Source organism: Enhydra lutris, unplaced genomic scaffold (genome assembly GCF_002288905.1).
Source record: "Enhydra lutris kenyoni isolate GAN:26980312 unplaced genomic scaffold, ASM228890v2 scaffoldscaffold45, whole genome shotgun sequence".
Classification (NCBI taxonomy): Eukaryota; Metazoa; Chordata; class Mammalia; order Carnivora; family Mustelidae; genus Enhydra; species Enhydra lutris.
The window spans coordinates 14603283-14627695 of record NW_019154129.1 but is presented as its reverse complement, the minus strand read 5'-3'; the positions used below and the strand labels follow the sequence as shown (position 1 = coordinate 14627695).

Here is a 24413-nt window from a genome sequence, read left to right as displayed (position 1 = left end):
CAGCCCAAGCTTCCCTGCTCCGAGACTAAGCTCCTGCCCACCCAGCCATCATGTACAGGAACAGGGCAGGCGCCACCCCGCCCCCCACCACCAACCCCCGTGCCCAGCATGGGCAACTCAGGAGGACAGGAAGGACCAGTCCTTGGGAGGTCTGGGTGTCAGGGTGGGGCCCAGGGTAACTTTTTTTTTTTTAAGATTTTATTTATTTATTTGACAGACAGAGATCTGCAGAGAGGCAGGCAGAGAGAGGGAAAGGGAAGCAGGCTACCTGCTGAGCAGAGAGCCCTATGTGAGGCTCGATCCCAGGACTCTGGGATCATGACCTGAGCCGAAGGCAGAGGCTTAACCCACTGAGCCACTCAGGTGTCGCCCCAGGGTAACTCTTAACTCATATCCTGTACCTAGGCCTGTGGCTCCCAGCTAGAATCGGGATCGTGGACGGGGCAGGGCCTCCAGACACCAGCTGGTAGGGGAGCTGATAGTGGATCCAGCAGTCATCAAAGACCTCCCAGGGACAAATGACTTAAATAAATAAGGTAGGGGGACTGATCCCTCCAAGCAGAAGTGTTGGAAGAGCCTCCTTGTGGAGGCGACGCACTACACTGTGTCCCTAGGGACTCTTGAGTGGTCCTAGTCCTCCTGGGAGAAGGGGGCCATGGCAGAGAGCCATGGGGGCCCCCTGGAATCCCCAGGAGGCTGGAGCAGAGATGGGGGGACAGGACACAGGCCAAGGAGAGAAGACAGGGGCAAGAACTCAGCTGATGCATTTGCTACAAAGTCTGCTGGGAGAAATGCTGAAGAAGGCCAAACCCTCATGGAGTGGAAGGGCAGACGACTCCCCAAAGACCCCTGTCTTGCAGGGACATAGGCTTAGTGGTGCGGGGGGCCGCGCCTTGCCCGCAGCAGGTACAGAGCCCCCTACAGACATGTGATCCCAAATAATGGGGGCCGGGGAATATTTTTGCTGTTCTCATTTTGTAATAATCACGACAGGCTAAAAATTGGCTATGTTAAGACCACGCATGTGTCCCCAGACCTGGTTCTTTCCCTAGTCTGGTTTGATCAAGGCTGGTGATAGACCAAGTCTGATGTATTTGATGCATCTCTCTTTTTAAAGATTTTATTAATGTGAGAGAGAAACAGCATGTGCACATGCCCGAGCAGGGGGAGGGGCAGAGGCGGCTGTGGGGTAAGAATTCAAGCGGACTCTGCACTGCGCACAGAACCCGATGCAAGGCTCGATCCCACGACCCCACGACCACAACCTGAGTAGAAACCAAGCGTTGGATGCTCAACCCACAGAGCCACCCAGGTGCCCCTCTAACGGACCTTATCTGTGCGACTCCGGGCATCTGGTCACCCTTGAGAGAGGACAGCTCAGCGAATGTTAGTGATTTTTGAAGGTAACCCCTGCCCATTTAACAATTACCAGTTGCCACTGAATGAGCTGTAAAACTAAGAACCAACTCCCCAAAATGAAGAAACCTACAAAGTAACAGGGGCTGAGGCTTCTAAGGCACACTAGAGGCTGCTGTGTCAGAGGTGCTGGAGCTCCCCGTAGCTCCAGAAGCAGGAGGCGAGTGGGGGGCAGGCAAGCCGAGGGGACCAGGCCAGTCCCACTATGCCGGGCACATCTTGCTGCCTCTGTCACCTGGGCAGGTGTGTGGCCTCCCTGCACCCCAGCCTCCTCGCCTGTGACGAGGGCGCCAGATAGCGAGCGGGCAGCTCCAGAGCCCGAGGCTCTGACCGGACGGCATCTGGGCACGCATGCTAGAAGTGGGTGTGCGGCGGCCTTTCTCTCCGTGCACAGCCGCTTCAGGACCCCAGCTGGGTGTGGCGTCTCAGAGGGTCAGCACCGCCCCTGAACTGCGGGTCCGCACGTGCAAAAGGGACTGAACTCCCTCATCGGACACGCGGTCAGCACAATCACAGCCCAGGCCACAAACCCCAGTCCCTCCGCCCTCAGGCCTCGCTGGGGGACCTGCACTGCGGGTCCAGGACCCGCCGCCCACACCTCCCTCCAGGGCCACGCTCTCGCCTGCCTGTTCTGTGGATGTGGGCCCCGATCCGCCCATCTGGGCAGCAAGTGGGGGCCTCTACACTGTGCCCGGCCATGTCATCCACTGTCCGTGAACCCCTGTGACAAGGACAGGCCCTGGGGCACCTACATGCCGGGGGAACCACGAGATGGCTGTGGGTGACCGGCCACCCACGCCCCGCCCACCCAGGCCCCGGGCCCAGGGCAGGAGCGTGCCCCGTGGGGACCACCTGCCTCCGTGGCTGCTCTGGAGTACCTGAGCGCGGGGCTGGTGGGGTGCGAGACAGACAGGTGGGACCATGGGTCTGCTCTGAGCAGGCACCCGGGCCTTCCCTTTAGGAAAGGAAGGTGGGGAGGGCAGGGGAGGAGGGTCCCAGAGCAGGAGCTGAGAAGGCCGCCCTGCTTTCCTATCAGGAAACACATCCTGTTAGTGTCTGGCTGCCGTGGCCTGGCCACTATTTGTTGCAGTTGGCTACGCCCTCCATCCAGCTCACAAAAAACAGCCTCAAAAACAACCATTTCCTCTCTGCGGAGTGGCGGCGGGGGGGGGGGGGGGGGGCGGGGGGGGGCCGCACGCGCGCGCGCACACACACACACAGACACACAAGCACACGCACTTCCCCGCCGCAGGCGCGCTGCCTTCCAGGACTAGCTGTTTCGTGGCAGAGGCACGGGGCAGGGTCGCACGCGGCGAGAGGCGGAACGGCTCCCGGCACAGCTAGCCTCGGCCCTGCTCCGAGCCTGGCTGCTGGCTCCGCTGTGTGGAGCTCGTTCTCCGGAGTGAGGCGGGACAGACCCCCACGTTGCCACCCACCTCTCCGGTTTCGTGTGGGAAGAAGAGGCCTTGCCTCCCAGGAAGACGGCGCGCGCACGACTCTGGACTCTCGCGGGTGCCCCGGCTTCCTCCCGGGGATGGGCCGAGAGGCCGGCTGCAGCTCAGGCCTGGCCCTGCTCCAGGTGCAGGAGGGAGGCTAAGGAGGGCCCGAGGTGAGCTCACTGCACCTGTCACACGGGCCTTCCCCATGCTGCGAAGAATGAGCGCTGATGTCCTCTAGCAGCCCCTAGCTGGTCTCGGCTCTCCCTGGCCACAGCAGCGGAGCGGGGCTGGGACTTTCTCCACGACCGGCAGACAGCACCGGCAGTCAGCGATGACTGTCCAGAAACTGGTGGCCACGGCAGTGCTAGTGGCCCTGGTCTCCCTTGTCCTCAACAACGTGGCGGCCTTCACCCCCAACTGGGTGTACCAGACGCTGGAAGACGGGCGCAAGCGGAGCGTGGGGCTGTGGAAGTCCTGCTGGCTGGCGGACAGGGCCCGGGGAGGATCGAGCGCCGGGCTGCGGCCGGGGCAGACAGACGCACGGGACTGTGAAGCTGTGGGCTGGGGCTCTGAGGCGGCAGGCTTCCAGGAGGCTCGAGGCACCGTCAAACGTAAGTCTGCTTATCTTTGTGCCTCCTTTAGGGTGGTTAGGACCCGCGAGCTCTGATGGCTCGAGGTGGGTGTGGGGCGTGCGTTTGGTGACGGGCAACCCGGGCGAGCCCCGAGCTCTGAACCCACCCTCCCAGTGGGGCCCACACCTGCCCCCTGGCTCCTCGAGGACAGAATTCTTCCTGCGGGGAGGTGGGGATTTTCTCTGCCTCCACGTGCGGGGAAAGGGCAGACACATTAACCAGACCAAGAAGGACCCACTTTTCTTGGTGGAAAATACACCTCGTTAGGGAGTAAAATAAATAAGGAGCTTAAAAACACGTGGCTGAGTTCTGACTTCATTCCACAGCTGTCGGGGTCATTGAGGCAGGACTTCCGGGAGACCAGCCACAGGGGCAGAGAAGGGGCTCCCGGCCATGGCTCTCGAGAGGAGAGCCCCTTCTGTCTTGTCCTGACCCTGGCCGGTTGCTGGCAGTGGGGTCTGTTTACTGCTCTGGAAGGTGGGGAGTGGACTTTGACCGTGGGGTCAGGTCCGAGTGTGTGGGTGGGAAGGCTCACAGAGACGTTGGTCACCTAATGTGTCATCTATGAGGTCACAGCCGCTGACAGGCAAAGGGCTCTCGAGCTGACTCTTCCAAGCTGTTGACGAGGGTCTCGCTCGCAGACGGGCAGGAGGCAGAGCTCGCCCTCTTGAGAGCACGAGGCCTTGGCTGGGCCTTTGCTAACTGCTCTGCGTCTGAAAGTCCTCAAGGAGCACAGGCGAGGGGCTCTGTGCTCGGCGTAGGAATGTCCCCACCTGCCACGTGCTTGGAGCCCTGCTACTCGAGGAAGTGCGGTGGGGCTGGTATCCAAGTCCACAAAGAGATGGAGGCTGCAAGACACACGTGCTCGGCCGAGGTCCCTGCGGGGGAGGGCAACCCCAGTCTGTCCACTCAGAGCCCTCTGCCACGCAGCCTGAGGGTCTGTCAGCCCCTCCCACCTCCCTGACACACAGGATTTTCAAACTTTTCCACAGACTCTCGGAATTCAGTGCAGCTGACCTTGGGTTCCAGGGGACTCGCTGGGTCCTGGGGCTGTCCTGAGGAGTCCTTCAAGCCAGCGACCCTGCGGTTCAAGTGTGGGCTCTGCGCCGTCAAGCCCACAAAGCACTCCCAGCCTGGACCTCAGGGTCGAGCAGGTGCCTTCCCTGGGCATCCACACCCTCTGTGACCTTGCCAAGGCCAGGAGGGTACACGGGGTGGGGATGTGCTCTGCCTCCAGACCCCCTGCCCACCTGGCCAGCCGCCTGTTGTCCCTCCCTGACTTGATAAGCTCCTTGTGGGACTTCTACAACAGCCTCGCCCCTGGTAACGCGTCTGTGGCGGCTGAGCCTTAACCTCTGAGCACCAGTGTGTGCCCCAAGCCAGGGAGACACCACGGAAGGTTCTTGTGAGGGACGCTGAGTCCCTGACGCACTTCTCACTGGGTCCATGTGCTCGGGCTGCAGGGCGGCCGGAGCAGCGAGCCGGCTCATCTGCGAGCAGCCTCCCAGCACCTAGTTTCCGAGCTCCCAGGCTCAGGACCCCAGGGAACACCCCAGCCCCTCTGCACTGCCACTGCGCTGGGTGCAGGGATGGGGGAGGAAGGGGCGGCTGGCGCTGTGCTCAGATGCACGCTGGCTCAGCACCGAGCACCCTGCCGCGTCACAGGTTCCGCAGTCATCCCGATCTGTGAGAGTTTGGCGTTGGTGGCCGCAGGCCTGACTCGATCCATCCCAAGCTCCCCGTCTCAGGAGCGAGAGTCAGGTCGTCCTAGAGACACTAGACGTTGCGGCAGGTGGGGGGGTGTGTGTGGCGGCAGTTCAGGGATGGGCGTCATGCTCGTCTGCTCTGCTCCCAGGGTCCTGGCAACACCCTGCAGAGCCCAGAGTCCAAGACACCTGTGCTCATGGGGCACACGTGGTGAGGCGGCCCCACCTGACGTCCTGGACTCCGTCAGGGGACTGTGTGCAGGGTTCCTGAGTGACACGGCACATGGGGCCCTGTCCTCCAGAACCGGGGGCTCTTCCTTCCCTCCACCTCGCTGGGCTGTGTGCGGCGGTCGTGACGGTTACCTCTGCTCGGGGGGCTTTCCTCACTGGAAGAAGCGGTGGGGACTCGGCAGGGATGAGTCCTGGTCGGACTTGCTCTCCGGGCGTTTCTTGTTGTTCCAGATTCCAGACATTGTCAGGCCCCCTAACCTCCTTTTCTAAAGCGAGGAAGGGGTGAGTAGGCACGCAGTTAAACCTGGGGTACCCTGCCCAGAGGGGGTCACCGCTCTCTGACCCCAGCGGGCGAGGAGTCTCACCACCGAAGCAGACAGAGGGCACTGCGGCTGGGGTGCGATGGTGTGCGTCACGCTCGGACCGGCCACAGACCCTCGTGCCACGTCCTTGCAGGGTGCCGCTGCCCAGGCTACGCACACGGTGACGACAGCCCGTCAAACACCAGTGCCCGGTGCACCCCTCCCCACTCGAAGGTCCCCTCCAGGTGGCTGGTGGAGGGAGTGTGGCCTGCAAGGCAAACTTTTCAGGCAGGTGGCGGGTCTGTGGGATACTGCTGTATCCCTCCCCCTCCCACATTTCCACATCCACAAGGCCAGAGGCTGATGGGGTGAGGATGCCACGGGGGCCGTGGGTGGCCAGGGTGTGCTGTTTGATCGGTGCGCTCGGAGTCCCGGGAAGGACAGAGAGCTGGGTGGAGGGTGCAGGAGGGCAGGCTGCTCCCCTCCGTGCGAGTGTGCACCATAGACTTTCCTTGCCCGGCGCGCGAGGCTGTGCCGGGGAAGCCCACAGTTCCCTGGGCCGGCTCTGAACCCGACCGCCCACTGTGTTCACCGCCCGTCATCTCTGAGGTCACACCACCTCCCAGATCCGAGCACCTCTGAGGGTAGAACCTCTGCGTGGTCACGTGTTGGTAAAACTAACTTCGAAGAACACAGGGCGTGAAGACCCCAGAAGAGCACACGAAAAGCAGGGCCTCCGCGGGGAGGCAGGTCGGCCAGTCTTCAGCACACAGGAAGGGCCGGCCTGGAGCCCGATCTGTCCTGACAGCAGGACCAGTTTGGTATCTGTCACGCATATGCGGCCACCGGTCAGGCTGGCTGTGCCGTGGGTTCCACCGTGGAGACTGTGTGGGCAGCCAGGAAGGTTCAGGCATATTGGCCTGAAGCCCGGCTCTCAGCCTGAGCAGCTACCTCTGGCCTGGGGAGGCGAGGAAATGTGGGTGCTGGTGCCTCTCCACCAGGCCCCACTACCGCCCCGGCACCAGCAGCCCGCACTTGCCAGGCCCCGCCGTTGGCACCCCAGGTGCTTACTGACTCAGAGGAGCGTGAGGGCGTCTAACAACGGTAGGGACACTGTGCAGCTGCCCTGATGAGCAGAGCGTGCGCTCCCAGCCCGGGCAAGAGAGTGGCGTCGGGGAGAAAAGTCAGAGGGTAGAACTGGCCGCGCTCACCGTCCATGTGGCTCATCTATGCCGCCAGCCAGGGCAAAAGCAGCTGCTGATTCAGCGATTCAGCACGATGAGGAAGCTCGACGGGTGGGGGCGGTCATCCTCCAGCAGCCCCTCTGCCCTCAGGGCCACCCTGACTTCCCAGCGGCCAGGCCTCTGCTCCTCCGGCCCTGCCCGTGTCTGTGCTGGCCTCAGGGAAAGGCCTGGAATCTGCAGGGGGCAGGAGCCCTCAGCCTCCGACAGACAACGGGGAGGAGGAAGCTGCTCGACACGTGATGGGCAGGGGCAGCCGGACCTGGGGTGGGCAGTGGCCTAACGTCTCGGCTCCCTCCGGGCTCTCAGGCGCTAAATACAAAGGCCACCTGCCCACCTGTGGGCCACGGTCACAGACACAGTGGCAGGCTGGGGCCTGGTGGGCCAGGGCCTGGACAGCCACGGTCCTCTCTGCTCTCAGGGCAGGGGCATCGTGGGGGAGGGGCCTGACTTCCCGGGGAGCGTGCTCCTGCCCACATGTGCGGAAGCTGTGTCCCTCGGTGGACCTCTTGTGACAGCGCATGGGAGTTAGAGCGCGAGGGGCCAGGGATGGCGGGTCGGTGAGGCCCCGGGAGTAGACAGAGGTGGGAGCCAGTCCAAGCCAACCACCTGTCTTGTTCCCCGTCCTTCTCACAGTGCAGTTCGACATGATGCGCGCCTGCAACCTGGTGGCCACGGCCGCGCTCGCTGCGGGACAGCTCACCTTCGCCTTGGGGCTGACGGGCCTGTCCCTGATGTCGCCTGAGTCACAGTGCTGGGAGGAGGCCATGGCTGCCGCGTTCCAGCTGGCGAGTGAGTACCCCCGGGCCCCGGGCAGGCAGGGCGGCCGCACTCTCAGCCGTGTGGGGCTGGCGGGCCCGCTGCGGTCCTCTCACATCACTGCGACCCCCGTGGGTCCCCCTCCCACCTCTCGCCGTGGGCAGAAGCGAGACAGAAACACAGGGGAGGGCCCTGAGGTTGCGGTGAGCACCACTGTGTGCTTCTGGCTGCCCCCGCGCTCCCGCGCTATCCCGCTGTAAGACGGGGTGCTCTGGGGATGGGCACTTGAGGCTCCCGGGCTGGCTCTCTGAAGTTTGCAGCATCTGCTACGTTCTTTGCCCGTCTGCAGTGGCGTGGCTGGTGGCCTGGCTGAAGCCCCTGCTGTTATGATGCGGCAGCTGCCACAGGCCACCTCCTCCACTGCCTCCCCCACTAACGCCATGTGATCGGGGAGGTCAGGCCGAGCACGAGGCTCTAGCTGGGCTCATCTGCACACTCCGTGACCTGCGCAACCTCTGGGGACCCGGCCGGGGCCAGGGGCGGGCTCTCCTTCGTGAGCAGCATGAAGCGCCAAGGACACGTTCGCACCTGAGCGCACGCCCTGTCGTGGCTCTCACACACAACGGCCCCTGCCCCCAACAGGAGTGAGACGCCACGCCAGCCAGGCCTTGAGAGGCGGCTGCAGGGTCAACGGAGAAAGGACGCGGGCATACCCACGGTCCTGAAAGGCTGAGAACGGTGGCAGCGGCGGGGTAAACGACGGACGGGACTGTTTCGGGAAGTTGTGCACAAGTGGCCACAGAAGCCACAGAAGCTCTCCACATCACCCCACGGAGCAGAGGGACTTCTCTGCTGGCTTCCCCTCCCCCTCGCCTCCTTCTCCCCGGCTCGGGTTTAATGAGCGTGGACACCTGGGGATGTTCAGGTTTTCTGCTGCCCACTGGGAACATCTGAGCGGAGGGCCTGCGGAAGGGTGACGTGCGCCGGGGTGTGGGGACGTGATGAGCCGACCCAGCTGCCTTCCCGCCGGTGGAGAGCGGCGGCACGCCCCAGCACCGAAGGTACAGTTCCAGGAGCCCCAGTAAAGACACGGCAGGAAGTCCGAAGTGAATCACTCCGGGAATAATGGCCCCCGGCCCTTATCTTTCTGGAGAATGAGGCTGACAGACTGGCAGGAATTCACATGCTGGAAAGTGACCTGGGTGGGAATCAGGAATTGGAAACAGGCCTTCCTGTGCCTTTTAATAGAAGGCGGGTGGTCCTGGACCAGTCACTTCCCCACAGCCGGGTCACCCGCAGGGCCCAGGAATGGCAAGGGCTGACCAGGCGGTTTCCAGGGAAGAGCAGCTCTGGGGCTGAGGCAGTTGGCCATGTGCCTTAGCCCTGTCACCTGCGATCCATGGGAACTGGGGCTGGTACCTCTGTCTGTCCCCGCCAGGCTGGTCTTAAGAAGCAAAGAGATGGGTGAGATGCGATCTCTGACCCCCTCGGCCTCCTTCCCTTGTCCATGCAGCTGGGTGAAAACATGGACGTCCCAGAGGACAGTGACCATTCTGAAAAATGGCTCCTCTGCCCGCTGCTGACCTTAGGGCCCTAAGGCAGAAATGGAGTCCTCGGCCTCACTGAGGCTGCTCACTTCTACCGCAGGGGCTTATCTGAAACTCCATCCCTTCCGGAAGGAAGTGGAAGATCAAGAACAGACATCCAGGCACTGAAGAAATGAACGGAACAGCTCTTGATCCTGAAAATAACTCCTTGCAGGGGAACAAATGGACCACGGCATCTCTTACTGAGAGTTATTGGGAGAGAGAGCGCGGCTTTGGTGTCAAACGGACATCTTACTTGCTGCGAACCCTCGTTCCAGAACAAGACAGTGTTGCTTCCAAATCACACATGTGTCGAACAAGTGGAGACTGGGGAGCCCTGTGCAGGAAATGTGAGCTGTGTGGCGGCAGCCCCGGGCACCCTGGGGCCCCTCCTGGCCGTGGGACAGGGGTGCTCTCTCCTGGCTGTCCCCAGATCGGCACTGGCTCCGCTCGCAGACCCTCGGACCTGCAGAGGCTGCCGGTAAAAGCCAGGAGCGCAGACTCTGCAGGCTTCTCCCCGAGCCGCCTCGCCGTCACTCCCACAGGTCTGTTTTGCCCAGAAAGGAAATGCACTTGGCCGTGTTTAGACTTGTTTCATTGACAAACGGTACAGAATGCAGCGCGTGTCTTTCTTCCACCACGCTGCTAATTTTAGAGTTAGGTTTTTTCCTGTGCTCCGGTCTGCTTTAAACAGTCAGGGAGAGACTGAAGGGCGCCGGGATATCCTGTCCCAGGAGGGGAAATGCCTGCTGGTACCTGTTATGCAAGCGAACCTTCAGTCCCCAGCGCGGGGGCCAGAGGGTGGGCAGCGGGGTGAGAAGGTGCTGACGAATTCACGGGGAGGCCGGACAAGCTGGACTCCCTGCCCGCCCGCCCGCCGCCCTTCCTGTCCGGGCACCCGGCCCTGCTCTTCACACCTGCTCCTCCGAGGGACCCCGTCATAGGGACACGCGGGGCCCTGAAGCTGTTGTTCTCAGACCAGTCACTGCAAGCCATTCCACCTGCTATATTCTGCCATGTCCACGCAGTCACACGCACTAGTTTCCAGCTTCCTTGCACCATCTTCCAAGTGTAATTTTAATTTACCTTAAAGTTGAAGAAACCATTTCCTGTCCCTTATTCCACCTCCACGAGCTGATCATCCCAGTGCAACCCCGATTTTCCCTGTGACGATGTCAGGACTGTGGGAGTGGGCAGAGGAGCCCGGAGGATCTGTGATGAGGACCTGCCCGGTGCTGGCCGACGGGCTGACCCCCACGCGCGCGCACACAACCCCCTCCCGCAGCCTCGCACCCGTCCGGGCTCCTGGAGGCTGGCTCAGCAGACCCGTCCTCTGGCCTTTCTTCTCCTGCTCTGGCCGACGTCTGCTCGCGCGGGTCTGCTCTCCCTGCTGCGTGGACAAAGGCGCACGGCCATTCTGGCGTGATTACCGCGGGCACTGCGTTACACACCCGAGTGTCGCCTGGAGCTCCGCAGGCCGCTAAGGGCGGATTCGGCCGGCAGCGAGCCCGGCGGGACCCTTGGGGTGAAGCTCCTTCACTGTCCCTGGGGCGTCTAGGCGCCATGTCAAGTTCTGAGGCCCCGGATGGGCCACCTTGTCCCTACTCTCCCGTGTAGCTGTGGAGCTGACGCCAACCTGCTGCTGGGACCGTCCTGACTTCCTGCTGTGGGCCTGCTGGGGACGCCACACTGCCCTGCGGTCAGAGCGGGGCGCGCCCCGCCGCACCTGGAGTCCGCGCCAGAGCCCCGCCAGCAGGCCTGAGGACCACCCTGACCGGTGGCCCCCAAATTTCCCAAGGTGGTCATACTGTGGCTCTTTGGGTGCTCACAGTCCTGGGCCCTGGCTGCCAGCTGCACAGGACTGATTGGCCAAGCTGGGTTCCAGGTGAAGATTCTTAGACGGGACAATCTGACAGCTCTTCCGGGCTCCTCCGCTGGCCCAGCTCCGCGTCTGCACAACTCTGGTCCAGGCTCCCTTCAGTCACGTGAGCGACCCTGCAGCGTGCTCAGACTTCCGGTTCTTCTGAAAGCCTGATCGCCACTGCTAACGGGCTTAATTCAAGTACAAATGTTTAGTTCAAACACAGACTTGCAGAGGCCTCCGCTCTGTGCTGTGCTCTGACTGCCTCCAAGACGGCACCGGGCTCTCCTCAGGGACCGTCTCCAGCGGGTCCTCACCTCCTGTGGGGACGCTGCACGGCGGGCCTGAGCTCACGCCCCGCTCCCTAGCGAGCGAACGCACAGGTGCAGCTCGGGCCCTCAGCCCTCAGTCACGGCCACTTGCACCTCAGGGTGCCGCCCCGCACGCACGTCCTGCGGCCGGTGTACTGCCCACCCCCACTAGCCCGCACCCGGCCCGGCCCTCCTCCTGCCACAAAGCCTTCCCAGCTCGTGGGATGACCGAGGGAGAAGAAATCACTGCGGAAGCCCCTGGGCTCCGTGTCTCTGGCTTCTGGAAATCTTAACATTTGTTCTTACGCTGGCAAACTTTACGGACGCCCTAAGCAGTCTGTGCCCCTGAGAATGCTTGTGCCGTTGGGCCTCACGGGCCAGCGGGCTGGGAAGCGGCAGCGGTCTTGGCATCTCCTGAGCTGGTGGGGTTCTGCTGTTGCCGTAGGCTCCGGGACCTTCTCAGAGGAATATACAACTTCCTGTTTTTCACAGTAAGGTGGTGCCCAGCTCGGTCTGGACAACGTGCTTTTCTGTCTCTGGCACCTGCTTCCCTGGTGCTGGTCCGCACCCAGGCCGCGCCCCACGTTTTCCCTTCACGTCCATGTCCTCCGAGCTGCTCAGAGTGACAGCATGTCAGGCGCCACGCGGGAGCTCAGCTCCACAGAAACAGGACCAGATCCGCTGTACGTTTAGCTTTTCCTTGCCCAGAATCCCTGCCTCTGGGGAGGAACACGTGGATCCCATCATGTTGCTGCTCACAGACGCTGGGACACCCCAACCACGGCCATGCCTGGAGGTGGGCCACGCGCGAGTCCACTCTGTGGACGCTCTCTCTGGAAGCCGTCGCAGGTGCCACGGGAGGCAGGTCTGCTGTGGGACGGTTCAGGGTTCAGCCCCATGGTCTCTCCTTCTACCACCTGCACGTGCTTGACCGTCACTCCAGCAGGAAGGCCCTGTGACAGGCCCTGAGCCCTCGGAAGCGGGCAGGAAGGAAGTGAGAGGGAAGGGACGCGCTGCGGGCTGAGCCGGGATTCACAGCGCCCGCGTGGCCCGCTCACAGGAAGGGGCTGTTTGCTTTGGAAACAGAAATTCATGAGGATGGAACTGACCCCACATGCAGAATTCGGGCTGTTTGCTCAAACTCTCCGCTTGCGTTTGTTTCTGGACAAACACGAACATCACTGGGAAGTCTTGGGCGAAAAGGCTCTGGGACAATTCTGAGGGGGTCTGCACAGCAGGGCCTGCCAGAGATGGGGGCCCGAGGTTTAAGGGCAGCGTGGCCCGGGTCTACTCCCAGAGCCCTCACCTCTCCCCCAGCAGGAGAATTTCATGAAGCAAACAGCGAGCAGGATTTCAGAAGAATGTCTACGCGACGGCAGTTACCCAGCATCAAGGCAGAGGCTGGAGGCGGCCAGCGAGGCCATGTGCCCGTCCATGTGCAGTTCGTGCCACCCGCAGTGGCCCGGGTGGGGTCCATCTGCCCCTGCGCTGGCCCAACATCACATCCACCGCAGCTCAGGCGGTTCCGAGCCTGTGCCACTGTTCTAGCAGCTTCCTGGTATCCTCCTGGTCGGGAGAGCCTCCTACATTCGTTTTTCTTAACGCTGGGGAATCAAGCCCTTTTTCTTACCATATGCGTTCTAAGCTGAACTGAAACCAAGTAAAAGCCAACATGGGTCTTTACACAGAGTAAGTCACGTACATGTGGATTCTTCAGGTCTTTTTTCACGTGAGGATACAGAACCAGACTTCCATTTCCACTTTGCCCGGAGAGAAGAGCCAAGTGAGGTGCAGCCTGTGAGGCCAGAGACTCGAGACGCACCTTCCGCGGGGCTGCAGACCCACCGGGGCTGCTCCTGCCAGGACTCCACAGTGCTCCGGACGGACAGACTCCCTCCAACTCCGTCCGTCTGGCTCCGCATTGATACTGACCCATCACCTCGCGGGGCGTGGGGAGCGAGGCTCAGCTTGTTCGTGCCCCTGTGAGTTCACGTTCTCTAGCCCACTGACCCGCCCCGGAGCGCCCTTTCTTTCATTTTCAATATACAAATCTGACTCTCCACACAGAAGTAGCTCCACGCTCTGGGTTTGTGCGCATCACAGGCCACAGAGCCAAACACGAGGGAGAATGGGATAAACGGACGAAGACAGCGACAAAGTACTAACCCGCCCTACGTTCAAAGACAGACCCATACACGACAAGAACCTCAGGAAAACAAGCAACAAGGCAGTTAAGAAACCCTGTGGCACTGACCAGTATACGTAGGGCAGAGTCCCACATCTTGCCCCGTGGCCAAGCCCCCGCATGGGCCCGAGAGACCCTTGCCACTCAGGGATGGGACAGCGCGGCGGTGTGGCGTGGGGTCCCGGAGGCAGGAGGCTGCTCTGAGCATCACTTTGTCGCTGGTCCCATGAGTTACTATTTTCACTGCCTGGAGTTGAGTGTCCATACACGGGGGCCTCTTGGTGTCAACAGCCTGGCCAACACCACTGTCTGGCAGGGTCTACGCGGGCCTGTCCCCACTACCCTGTGCTCACCACACAGGACTGGGGTGACTCAGTTACCTGGAGCCACACGCTGTGGGGATAAATTTCATTTGCACCTCTGGAAGAAGAAAGCCAGCTACCCTAGGACGAGGGAAGCGTGCCTCCGCCGAGCACACACGACAGGGCGACAGGCCCTCCTGCGGAGCATGGGCCATGCTGCAGAGCACACGCGCGTGCAAACTAGAGGACGGCATGGGAACCGGCATGTTGTGCGGCGGCTCCAACCCCAAGTGACAAAATCATGGCAAATGGGCCCTGTCCCCCTGATGGTCTTTGTCACCGTGAAGGTTCCTCGGAGCCCCCGGTGCATTCAGTTCTGCACACAGGGTCTCTGTGGGCTTGCCTCTGCACTCTGCCCCCATACCTCCCATGCAGCCAGTGGTGCTGCAACACTGGAGCTCAGGCCGCCCGTCGGAGTTTCAAATGTTTCTGTAACCAGAGCAAACCCCCAGGGTGCTTGGCAAAGGGCAAACACAGACTTGGACCACGGCAGCTGTCGCAGGGAGTTCCCTCCTGCCACGCTGGCCTCCACCGCCACCCTGCTGGCACCGCCCTCTCTGCTCAGCCTGGCTCCCTGCCTGAAGGCTCCCACCAGCCTCACCGCGAACACTTGTCCCCCAGCCGGCACCGCCTTGCTGTGACCTCAGGCACCAGCCACACGCTAGCTGGCTCGCCTGTCGTCCCCGCCTGCCCCGTCCTGCTGAGTCCTATTGAAACAAGCCAAACGAGCTCCCTTGCCTGGCAAAAAATGCCCAAAGACACAGAAACATGAGGGGACACAAGAACCATCGTCATTTTCATGGCGCAAATGGACTCCCAGTCCTTTCTGCCGGAAGGCAAAGCTTGGTGCCACAGAACTGTGAGCCGGGGACACACTCTTTACTGGGAGAGAGAGAGATGCCAGAGTTTTCTTTGTCAGTGTGCACGACAAAGAGAACGCGTTATTTTTAACAGAAAGGAAGTATCTAGAAGCGTTCTGTGTGTAACGTGCTGCAGAGAACCAGCACGAGATCAGCCACCGCCACGGTCATCCGGCACGTGACCGAGGGGACGAGTGTTTCTTCCGCACTTTCTGGAAGGTACAGCGGCGATGAGGCCAAACTGCCTGTGCTCGGGAGACCTCAGGCCTGCCCCTGCCCCTCGCCCTGCACTGATCTACAAGTTTCCAGAACCAGGAGCTGGCACTACCGCAGCTCGGCTCTGGGGCCGCAGGGGTCGTTCATGGTCTGGTTTCCTGAGGAAAGCAGGGAGGCTGTGGGGACGGAGGGACCGGCATGAACAGACGGACGGATGTCACAGCACCGGGCAGGGGGAGGGACTGCAGTGGGAGGCTGGCCTGGCCAGAGCCCAGGGCAGGGGACAGGGACGAGTCCAGGAGGGGCTAGAGAGTTCCATCCGGACCACTGTGAGAGACTGTCCTCGTCAGGCACTTTGGGTTCCAGGAAACAGCTCCCCCCAGCTCACCACATGGACGGTAGGGTGCTGCTGGAGAAGAGCTCGGGGCTGCCCAGGCCCCTGTCACCACCTGGGCCCCTCAGCCCAGCCAGACGCGGCCCCCGCGCAGCACTGTGCCGCCTTCCTGCCTCATCTGCCCCACCCGGCCCCTCCCGGAGGCTGGACTGGACCAGTCTCCCAGGCAGAGCACAGCGCGGCCTCTCCTCTGTCCCTGTTGGGGCTCCCAGCCCGGACTCAGCCCTGAGCTCTAGCAAGACATCAGTGCCCGGTTATCCCGGGCGACAGGTCCCAGGCACAGAACCCTGGTTTTCCTACTGCGAGAACTGACAAGCCGTGAGAGGAAGTGACACCGACAGCGTCAGGTCCGCGTGGGGCTCTGTCCACACTCAGGACAGAAGGCTGTTGGGGGGGAGTGAGCAGGAGGCGGGGTGTGGGGGTGCACGGGGACCTGCAGGACCAGGTGCAGGGTGTGGAGGCGAGGGGAGGCAACAGCAGAACGGGCCGTGTCCGCAGTCCCTGACCCCGCCGCGGAGCACGTGGGCGTGCAGCATCTGGAGTTCTGGAGTTTGAAGAAAACCTCTAGTTCCTCTAGAAGCGAACACGGAGAACAAGAAAACCGCTAACACAGGACTGAGTTAGTCACCGACGTGAGCTGTTCCTGGAGACTAGTTAGACAGCTTCTGCGTCTCCCTTCACTTGAACGAATGAAGCGCTTCTGCGAGCCGGTGAGGCGCTCGGCAGAGGGGAGGCTGGCTCCATCGGGGGGCGAGGGCCAGGCAGCAGCAGCGTTACCTCCACGGGCAGGGTGGCTGGGACGTGGCCCAGCCCTGGAGACCAAAGGACACGTGCGTGGGGACCAGGGTGCTTTCTTGGGGAGCCCCCCAAGCATTAAGTAGACACACATTGTCCCTCTGCAGCCCCCCAAAGGTCACAGAAGTGCACAGAGGCCAACAAAGCAGCTCGACACCGAAGGGCCGCTCATGACTCGGGCTCCCACCCCGAGGCGGACGTAGCGGGAAGGAAGGGGGTGGCGGGGAGAGCGGGGCGCTGCGCTTCTGTGGGGCTGCACAGGCCGTTTCCAGTCCTCTTCCGGCCCTGAGGAAGGCTGTCTCAACACCTCTCTCTCCGTTGCAGGTTTCGTCCTGGTCATCGGGCTGGTGACATTCTACAGAATCGGCCCATACACCAACCTGTCCTGGTCTTGCTATCTGAACATCGGCGCCTGCCTTCTGGCCACCCTGGCAGCTGCCATGCTCATCTGGAACATTCTTCACAGGAGAGAGGACTGCATTGGGCCCCGGGTGATTGTCATCAGCCGCTCCCTGACCGCGCGGTTCCGCCGCGGGCTGGACAACGAGTATGTGGAGTCGCCGTGCTGAGCCTGCTCGGGACTCTGTCGCTATGACTAGACGGGGCGGGAGCCCAAGGGCTGTCTGTGCGGGTGATGCGCGGGGTTTGCTATCTACACATGTACGATACCCGGCTACGTTTACTACGTCATATATACGTATATCGGGCGGTCATACACCGCCTGCGCCCCCTCCTTCTGACGCACCCATGACTCAGCTTCACTTCTGCGCACGCTCCCAGGAGGGGACCGCGGCCAACGTGCACAGATGGTGGCGGCCAGCTCGCTCGGCACCTTGGCCTAGGATTAATTTATTCTGTGTCTGCTGAGGAGCGGGTCCTCGGTCGTAGTTACTTTGGGAAAGCAGGATACCCGGGAAGATTTTCTGGAACGGTCTGTGGTCTTCCTCGAGTGCCTCAATTTACAACCAGACGGTTACGGGCTTTCTGACAGGACTGTGTTCCTCATGCCTGTTTTGCTCCTGATTATTTTTTTAAGTTAAAATAAAATGCAAACTTCTCACCACTGTGTAAAACTTGTGTTTTAGCCGCTGTACTGCCACGTGGGTGAAAAGAAGTTGGTCGATTTTTCTGTCATTTTTGTGGGTTGGCGGCAAGAGAAGGCTTGGAACGTTTTCAGGACCTGGCGGGAACACAGCTGTGGGCCCTTGCTCACACCGCCATTCACCCGAGTCTCCGAGCCCATGTCACAGATCAAGCTCTGTGGCTGTGAGACGGCAGACCAACAATTGGCAGAGTAAGAGGGAGAAAAAGGTCTATCTGTTTAAAAGACAATTCACAGAGATTGCTTTAGGTTTTTCCCTACAAAAGTCTTCACCCTAGCTTCAGCCAGATGCCGGGTGGGCTACTGATGGCCTTGACGATACCACACTGATTCCAAACAACCCCGGTCCTACATCTGGGCGAGGTGAATCAGCGCTAACACCCCAGGCGGAACAGAAAACATCAAAGCTGCATGGGAGGGGTTCAGACCTGGCGCCACCCCCGAGAACCCCAGACTGGCTGGCCACACCTGCAAGGACCATCTGCCGCCCGCACCTCCCCGGGCGCCCCCTGGACACTGCACTGCTTCACCCCGCGCCACCTGGTGGCGGCGATTCCTAGGACACTGACACGGGCCGAGGTAGCATGCAAAGCCGGGTCCGCCCTAGGCCAGCTGGCTGCCTCCCCGACATGAGGCTGCCTCCCGCTAAGAAACGTTCGGCCTTGCTGCTTTCGACCTTCCAGAGAGTGTGGAGATGAGCGTGCGGTTTGTCTCCAGGAAGAACAAACAGTGGATTGGGGTTGGTGCTTTAGAAAACATAAAGCAGGGGCGCCTGCGGGGCTCAGTCAGTTAAGCGTCTGCCTTTGGCTCAGGTCATGATCTCAGGGTCCCAGGATGGAGTCCCGCATTAGGTTCCTTGTTTGGCGGGAAGCTGGCTTCCTCCTCTCCCCCCTCCTCTTGCTCTCTCTCCCCTTGCTCTCGCTCTCAAATAAATAAAATCTTTAAAAAACCAAAAAAAGCAATTGAGAATGACCAAAAAAGCATATAGCCTGACCATTTATAATAAACTCATCACACACTGTAAAAATAACCAGATCATGTCTGATACCAGCACACTCATGGCAACATTCAAGTCTGACCTTCCTCGAACCTCGGAGCTACTGTCCGCAAAGGACTCCCCCCGACCCCAAATCACATGCTAAAAATAATAGTCTTCCAAAAAAACAATAAAATATTTAAGATCTACAGCTTTACTCTATTACACATACAAGCCTGTAAGGGTATGTGGAAGTATTCAAGTTGACCCTGTGGTCGATCACGGTCTGTGACTGTGTTTATATTAAGTGACAGGTGACCAGAGCAAGGCTGGTCCGTGCCCTCCAGACTCCGGTTCACCCCCCAAACCAAGTACGCTCTTCATGCACATCCACAGCCAGTGTGCAAAAGGCTCTTCCGTCACAAAGTCTGGCCTCGCTGTATTAGAAATTAGACAAGGGACTAGGGCTCGTGTGCTATTTTGAAAGGTGCTTCTACGTTACAGAAACCTTCGCTGTGGGGTATTCTATGGCGGGCCTGGAGGGGGGCCTGTTTCAGGTGACTTGAATTTTTCATCTTTTTTTCCCATTTTAGTTTCATTCTGCAATAATTTTCCTATCCTTTGGAGATTAAAACCTGCCAAATACTCTTTTTTTTTTAAATATTTTATTTATTTATTTGACAGACAGAGATCACAAGTAGGCAGAGAGGCAGGCAGAGAGAGAGAGGAGGAAGCAGGCTCCCTGCAGAGCAGAGAGCCTGATGCGGGGCTTGATCCCAGAACCCTGGGATCATGACCTGAGCCGAAGGCAGAGGCTTTAACCCACTGAGCCACCCAGGCGCCCCAAAACCTGCCAAATACTCTTGAGAACTGCTGAATTCTCTCAGGTATAGACAGGAGGCTACTTGCAGACGGCCCTTGAGCAAGAATTTCTTTTAGAAAACGGGTGTCTGGGTGGCACAGTCAGTTGAGCTCTTGGTTTCGGCTCAGGCAGTGAGCTCCAGGGTCCTGGGATTTGACCCGCGTGTGGCTCCGCACTGAGTGGGGAGTCTGGTTTCCCTCTCCCTCTCCCATGCTCACGCGTGCTTTTTCTCTCTCCGTCTAAAATAAATAAACAGGGGCGCCTGGGTGGCTCGGTTAAGCGTCTGCCTTTAGTCAGGTCATGATCTCGCGGTCCTGGGATCGAGTCCTGCATCAGGCTCCAGCTTCTCCCTCTGCCCCACCCCTACTCATTCTCTCTCTCTCAAATAAAAATCTTTCAAAAAACAATCTTTAAAAACTTTCTTTTAAAAAAATTTCTTTTACAGCAACATTAATTGCATCTTCACTATACTGTTTCGAGTGTTTGTTATTCAAACCTTCCTGTCTGGTAGCACTTATTCCCAGAGGAACAGGCATTACAAATAGTTAGCAACTGCAGAACTTTCGACTAGGAAGAACAGTGAACACTTTCTGGTAAAGCAAGCTAGTAGGAGCATCTGGGTGGCTCAGTCGTTTATCTGCCTTTGGCTCAGGTCCTGACCCCAGGGTCCTGGGATCGAGCCCCGCATCGGGCTCCCTGCTCAGCAGGCAGCCTGCTCCTCCCTCTCCCACTCCCCCTGCTCGTGTTCCCTCTCTCTTGCTGCGTCTTTCCTTGTCAAATAAATAAATAAAATCTTAAAAAAAAAAAAAAAAAAGCAAGCTAACAGCAGCCCAAGAGCCCAGGAGCCCCGTAGAGGCGAGCTGGGCTCACCTGCTCCGTGCACCCCCTTGTGCTGCCATAATAAACCTGCTCTGTGACAGCGCGCCGGGGGGGTCCCAGCATCCCCAAGTGTGGCGGCGTTTCCGTGGGTGACAAACCATGAGATATGCCATGACACAGTCACAGAAGGGTTACTGATCCTCAAAACCTCACTGGGAAAGGGAGAGAGCCCTAAAGACAGACCCCAGAGCCACGCACATCCCCCTGACACCTCTGGGAGCGGAGTCCTCACCTTTTGATGAGTTTGATAGACTTGAAGGCTTCATCCATGTCCCCAACGGTGACGAACAGACTGAAGTGAAGCATGGCGTCCCGCGTGGCCTTATCGCAGTCCTCCAGCCCTACGAAGTCTCGTAGGGGTCTTCTGCCCACGCACGGGCACCCTGAGTCCCCCTGCTCTTCTCTGTCTGCTTCTCCTGGCTGAATGACAAAGGCCACCGTTGGTCATCAGCTCATGGAAAGCAAATGCCTATGCTAAGTCTCTGCCTTGAGAGCTGCGTCAGTGTCGGGTCTGCCTGCAAGCATGGACGTGGCAGGTGTGGACGCCCAGCCACAGACCTGCTAAACGCAGTGCGAGTCTGAGGGCGCTCAAGGTCATCAGAGCTGCTCGCTAATGCCACCTTCTCAATAGTTATGAAAAGATTATGCAGATGCCTGCCTCCCAGGTCTGTTCTGCCCTAGGAAGGCGTTCCATGACCCACCTGGGCACAGTCTTAAAATTAAGTGATGGCAATATGATTCCAGGTAGAATCTTCTAAAACAATAACTTGGATTCGTAGTGTGCCAGAGGACAAGGAAGCCTCTGCTCTGTGGCCTGTGATCAGAAGCACAGGACCGGGGCCTGGCGTCTGGGGTGGGGGCGGTTGGGTGGGGCCGAGCCCCTAATCCGTGGGGCCTGCCGCTGTCTGTGGGTGGACGGTGTCAGGACTGAGCTTGTCATGTTGAGCACAAGGCTGTGGACAGAAGTGTTAAGTCATATGTTGTACACCTGGAGCTAATACAACATCAGACATCAACTGTACTTCAGTAAAAAAAAAAAAGAAAAAGAAAGAAAGAAAGAAAGAAAAAGGAAAAAAAAAGAGTTGAGTTGAATTGTCCAGCACCCAGAAGGTATCTGAGTGGCAGCTGAGACTTGCAGGGTGCTCTGGGGGAACCCCTCACCACGGCGGAATTTGGCCCAGGAATCCTGATCTCATTCCCGCTGCTGCTGTGTGAGCCCTGCCTCTTTCTCAGTTCTCAGCGGCCCCCATCTCACTTCTCCCTCTGCCGTTCACCTGCGGTCCCCCATGTCAGCTTGTCGGGGGGCACTTGACCTGGGCCTTCAAACACGGGGAGGATCTGTCAGACCCAGGTGTGGATGGCAAGACTCTTCCAGGCATAGGGGGCACCTGGGTGGCTCAGTGGGTTAAAGCCTCTGCCTTCGGCTCGGGTCATGATCCCAGGGTCCTGGGATCGAGCCCCACATCAGGCTCCCTGCTCGGCGGGGAGCCTGCTTCCTCCTCTCTCTCTGCCTGTCTCTCTGCCTGCTTGTGATCTCTGTCTGTCAAATAAATAAAATCTTAAAAAAAAAAAAAAAAAAAAAGACTCTTCCAGGCATAGAGCAGACCCGGGGCAGCCCACCGTCTGGGTGGCTCGAATCTAGGGCTCACGGAGGAGCACAGTTCGGGTCATGTCAGGAGGAAGCTGAGTGCTGCAGAGCTTGCACGGAGTGGGAACTTCCAGAAGATGTACGCACAAAGCACAGGGCAGAGGCCTGAGTTCCGTCTGATGCTGAGTTCTGACTGGAACATGCCCGCTGCGACCGCGCTTGGGAATTCTCACACAAACAGGACAGCCTGTGGGTCACCTGCCACATGCACTCACCGCTGCCCACGATTCGGAGCCTCACCTCTGTGAGGTGACACAGAGCTGGGGCCCTGGTGGGGATCAGACTCACATCCACACCTCGAGTGTGCAGGTGGGGAGCCCCCGAACCCGTGCTGAGGGCCTTGAATACAGACGGGTAATCTGAAGAAGCGCGGCATTAAAGAAACACAATGCTTCACAGCCATCTGTTACCGCCATGTCAGAGGTCAAATTGGGAAGACTTCCGGGGCACCTGAGTGGCTCAGGGGGTTAAAGCCTCTGCCTTCAGCTCAGGTCATGATCCCAGGGTCCTGGGATAGAGCCCTGCTTTGGGCTCTCTGCTCAGCAGGGAGCCTGCTTCCTCCTCTCTGCCTGCCTCTCTGCCTACTTGTGATCTGTCTGTCAAATAAATAAAATCCTTGAGGATGCCTGGGTGGCTCAGTTGGTTAAGCAGCTGCCTTCGGCTCAGGTCATGATCCCAGCGTCCTGGGATCGAGTCCCGCATCGGGCTCCTTGTTCTGTGGGGAGCCTGCTTCTCCCTCTGCCTGCCACTCTGTCTGCCTGTGCTCGTGCTCTCTCTCTCTCTCTCTCTCTCTGACAAATAAATAAATAAAAATCTTAAAAATAAATAAATAAATAAATAAAATCCTTAAAACAGAACAAAAACTGGGAAGACTTCCTATATCGCCAGCCCAGGTGAACAAACTCCCTGCGTCACAAACACCGGGTGACGGGCTGCTTGTGCCACAGTTGGAGCCAGGTGGGGGCTCGTGGTGCGACACGGCTGTGCTGCTCCCCCCCAGGGGCTGCCGTGGACCGTGGTCCCCAACACGCCCGGTGACCGAGGCACGCAAGCAGACAGGACCAGTGGGCGGACAAGTGCAGCTTAGAGTAAAGTAAAACAGACCCTGGGAACACGGCAAAGTCTGGGGGACAGATGGCAGGTGGGGAGTGGCACTCGGAGCCGCGCCACACACACCTGCTCTCTGGGACCAGGAGCTGGGTGGACGGAGGCGGAAAGGAGGGGAGAAAGGAGGCCTGTCAGCATATGGAGTAAACCGCAGTCCGTGATGGGAAAGTAACGGGGAAACGTCACAGAAAGGACCGTAAGTGCTTTCACCACCTTTTGAGCCCTCAACTCGAGGAGAAACGGAAACGACCAAGAGCACCAAGTGAGGAGGAGCTGTGGCAACGTCGTGACAGCACGGACGGTTTACACTGAGGGAAGGAAGGCAGGCCGTGCGGACGGAGCTGCGGCACCCAGCAGCCTTGCCGTGGGACGCTCACGGTTCTAGGGGTCGGGGCGACGAGGAGGCCAAGCCCAGAGAAGGCCAAGAACTTATCCAAAACAGCTGAGCTGGGAGTGTGCACACGTGTGCTGCTAACAACCCGATCTGTCACCAGTAAACACAAGTGTGTGCCCTCCTGAGAGGACCGCCACCTGGGCTGGGACTGTGTGGGTCTGCACCGTCGTTGGCCCTGAGCCCGGAGATCCTGGACCCTCCACCTCAGCCCTACTCTGTCCTGACGGCAAAGCCAAGTCCTGTAAGTTTCCTGACCCAGAAACCTCCTAACTGCTGGACTTCTAGGGAACGAATGAGAGCAGATGGTTCACTTCACTTAACGGGAGGGGAGCCGGGGTACCCTGGCGGCTCCCCGTAGACCCCTGCCCAACAGGGGAGGAGGACCTGAGAACACGGCCCTGTGCTCGTGGGGCTCCCACCTTTCTCGTGAAGTAATAATGAGGCACTTCGATCCCCAGAAGATTCTGGTAGGCGGGAGGCCGGGGGAAGCTATCCTGGAGCAAGAAGCCGTGCTCCTCCGTCACGAAGAAGGACAGAATCATCACCTCTGCCTGCGAGAGAGGGAAACTGTTGTTTGTAGTTCGGCATCTAATTCCTATTTTCATGTTTAGGATGTTTACACACAACAGAGAGAAAAGGAGGAGCCGGTGAACACGGTGGTACACAGATAATCCACTCCCCCTTCTGGAAGGATGAGCCTGGTGCGGCCTGAGAGCGGCTAGGCCCTTCACACACATGCATTTTCTTGCCGCAAAAGCTAATCCTTCCCATCGCAGTTGGTGAATGAAACTAAAGAACTCTGCTTCCAGGTTTTTCTGTTCAGTTCCTTGACTCTCGTTTAAAAATCCGCAATAGTGGCGGTGCCTGGGGGCTCTGTCGGCTGAGCCTTCGCCTCTTGATTTCGGCTCAGGTCATGATCTCGGGGTGATGAGACAGAGCCCCGCATGGGGCTCCCCACTCAGAGGGGGAGTCTGCTCGAGATTCTCTCCCCCCTCCCTTCCCCTGCTCATGTGCTCTCTCTAAAAATAAATAAACCGATCTTTAAAAACACCAACAAGAGCAGAAAGATTCTCTTCTCTGCTTTGAAGGGAGAAGGGACACGGAGCTGAGAGGCCGGGGGCTCGGCTGGGTCCCGCTGCACGCGACCTG

The 24413-nt window shown here is 59.5% G+C and overlaps 2 protein-coding genes across 2 annotated transcripts in view; one reads left to right on the top strand and one right to left on the bottom strand.

Moving 5' to 3' along the window:
* LOC111156226 (intraflagellar transport 140) overlaps positions 1 to 24413 on the bottom strand; it is a 73808-nt gene that overhangs the window by 14292 nt on the left and 35103 nt on the right. The window contains exons 18-19 of the mRNA XM_022516969.1: positions 23684 to 23815; positions 20348 to 20535 (exon numbers count right to left, since the gene is read on the bottom strand). Coding sequence (XP_022372677.1) covers positions 20348 to 20535; positions 23684 to 23815 — 320 coding nt within the window. The remainder of the gene's footprint in view (positions 1 to 20347; positions 20536 to 23683; positions 23816 to 24413) is intronic.
* LOC111156228 (transmembrane protein 204) lies at positions 2658 to 17356 on the top strand. The gene is made up of 3 exons (XM_022516973.1): positions 2658 to 3466; positions 7604 to 7759; positions 16621 to 17356. Exons 1-3 carry the CDS (start codon positions 3187 to 3189, stop codon positions 16863 to 16865), a joined length of 681 nt encoding a protein of 226 aa, XP_022372681.1. The 5' UTR covers positions 2658 to 3186; the 3' UTR covers positions 16866 to 17356.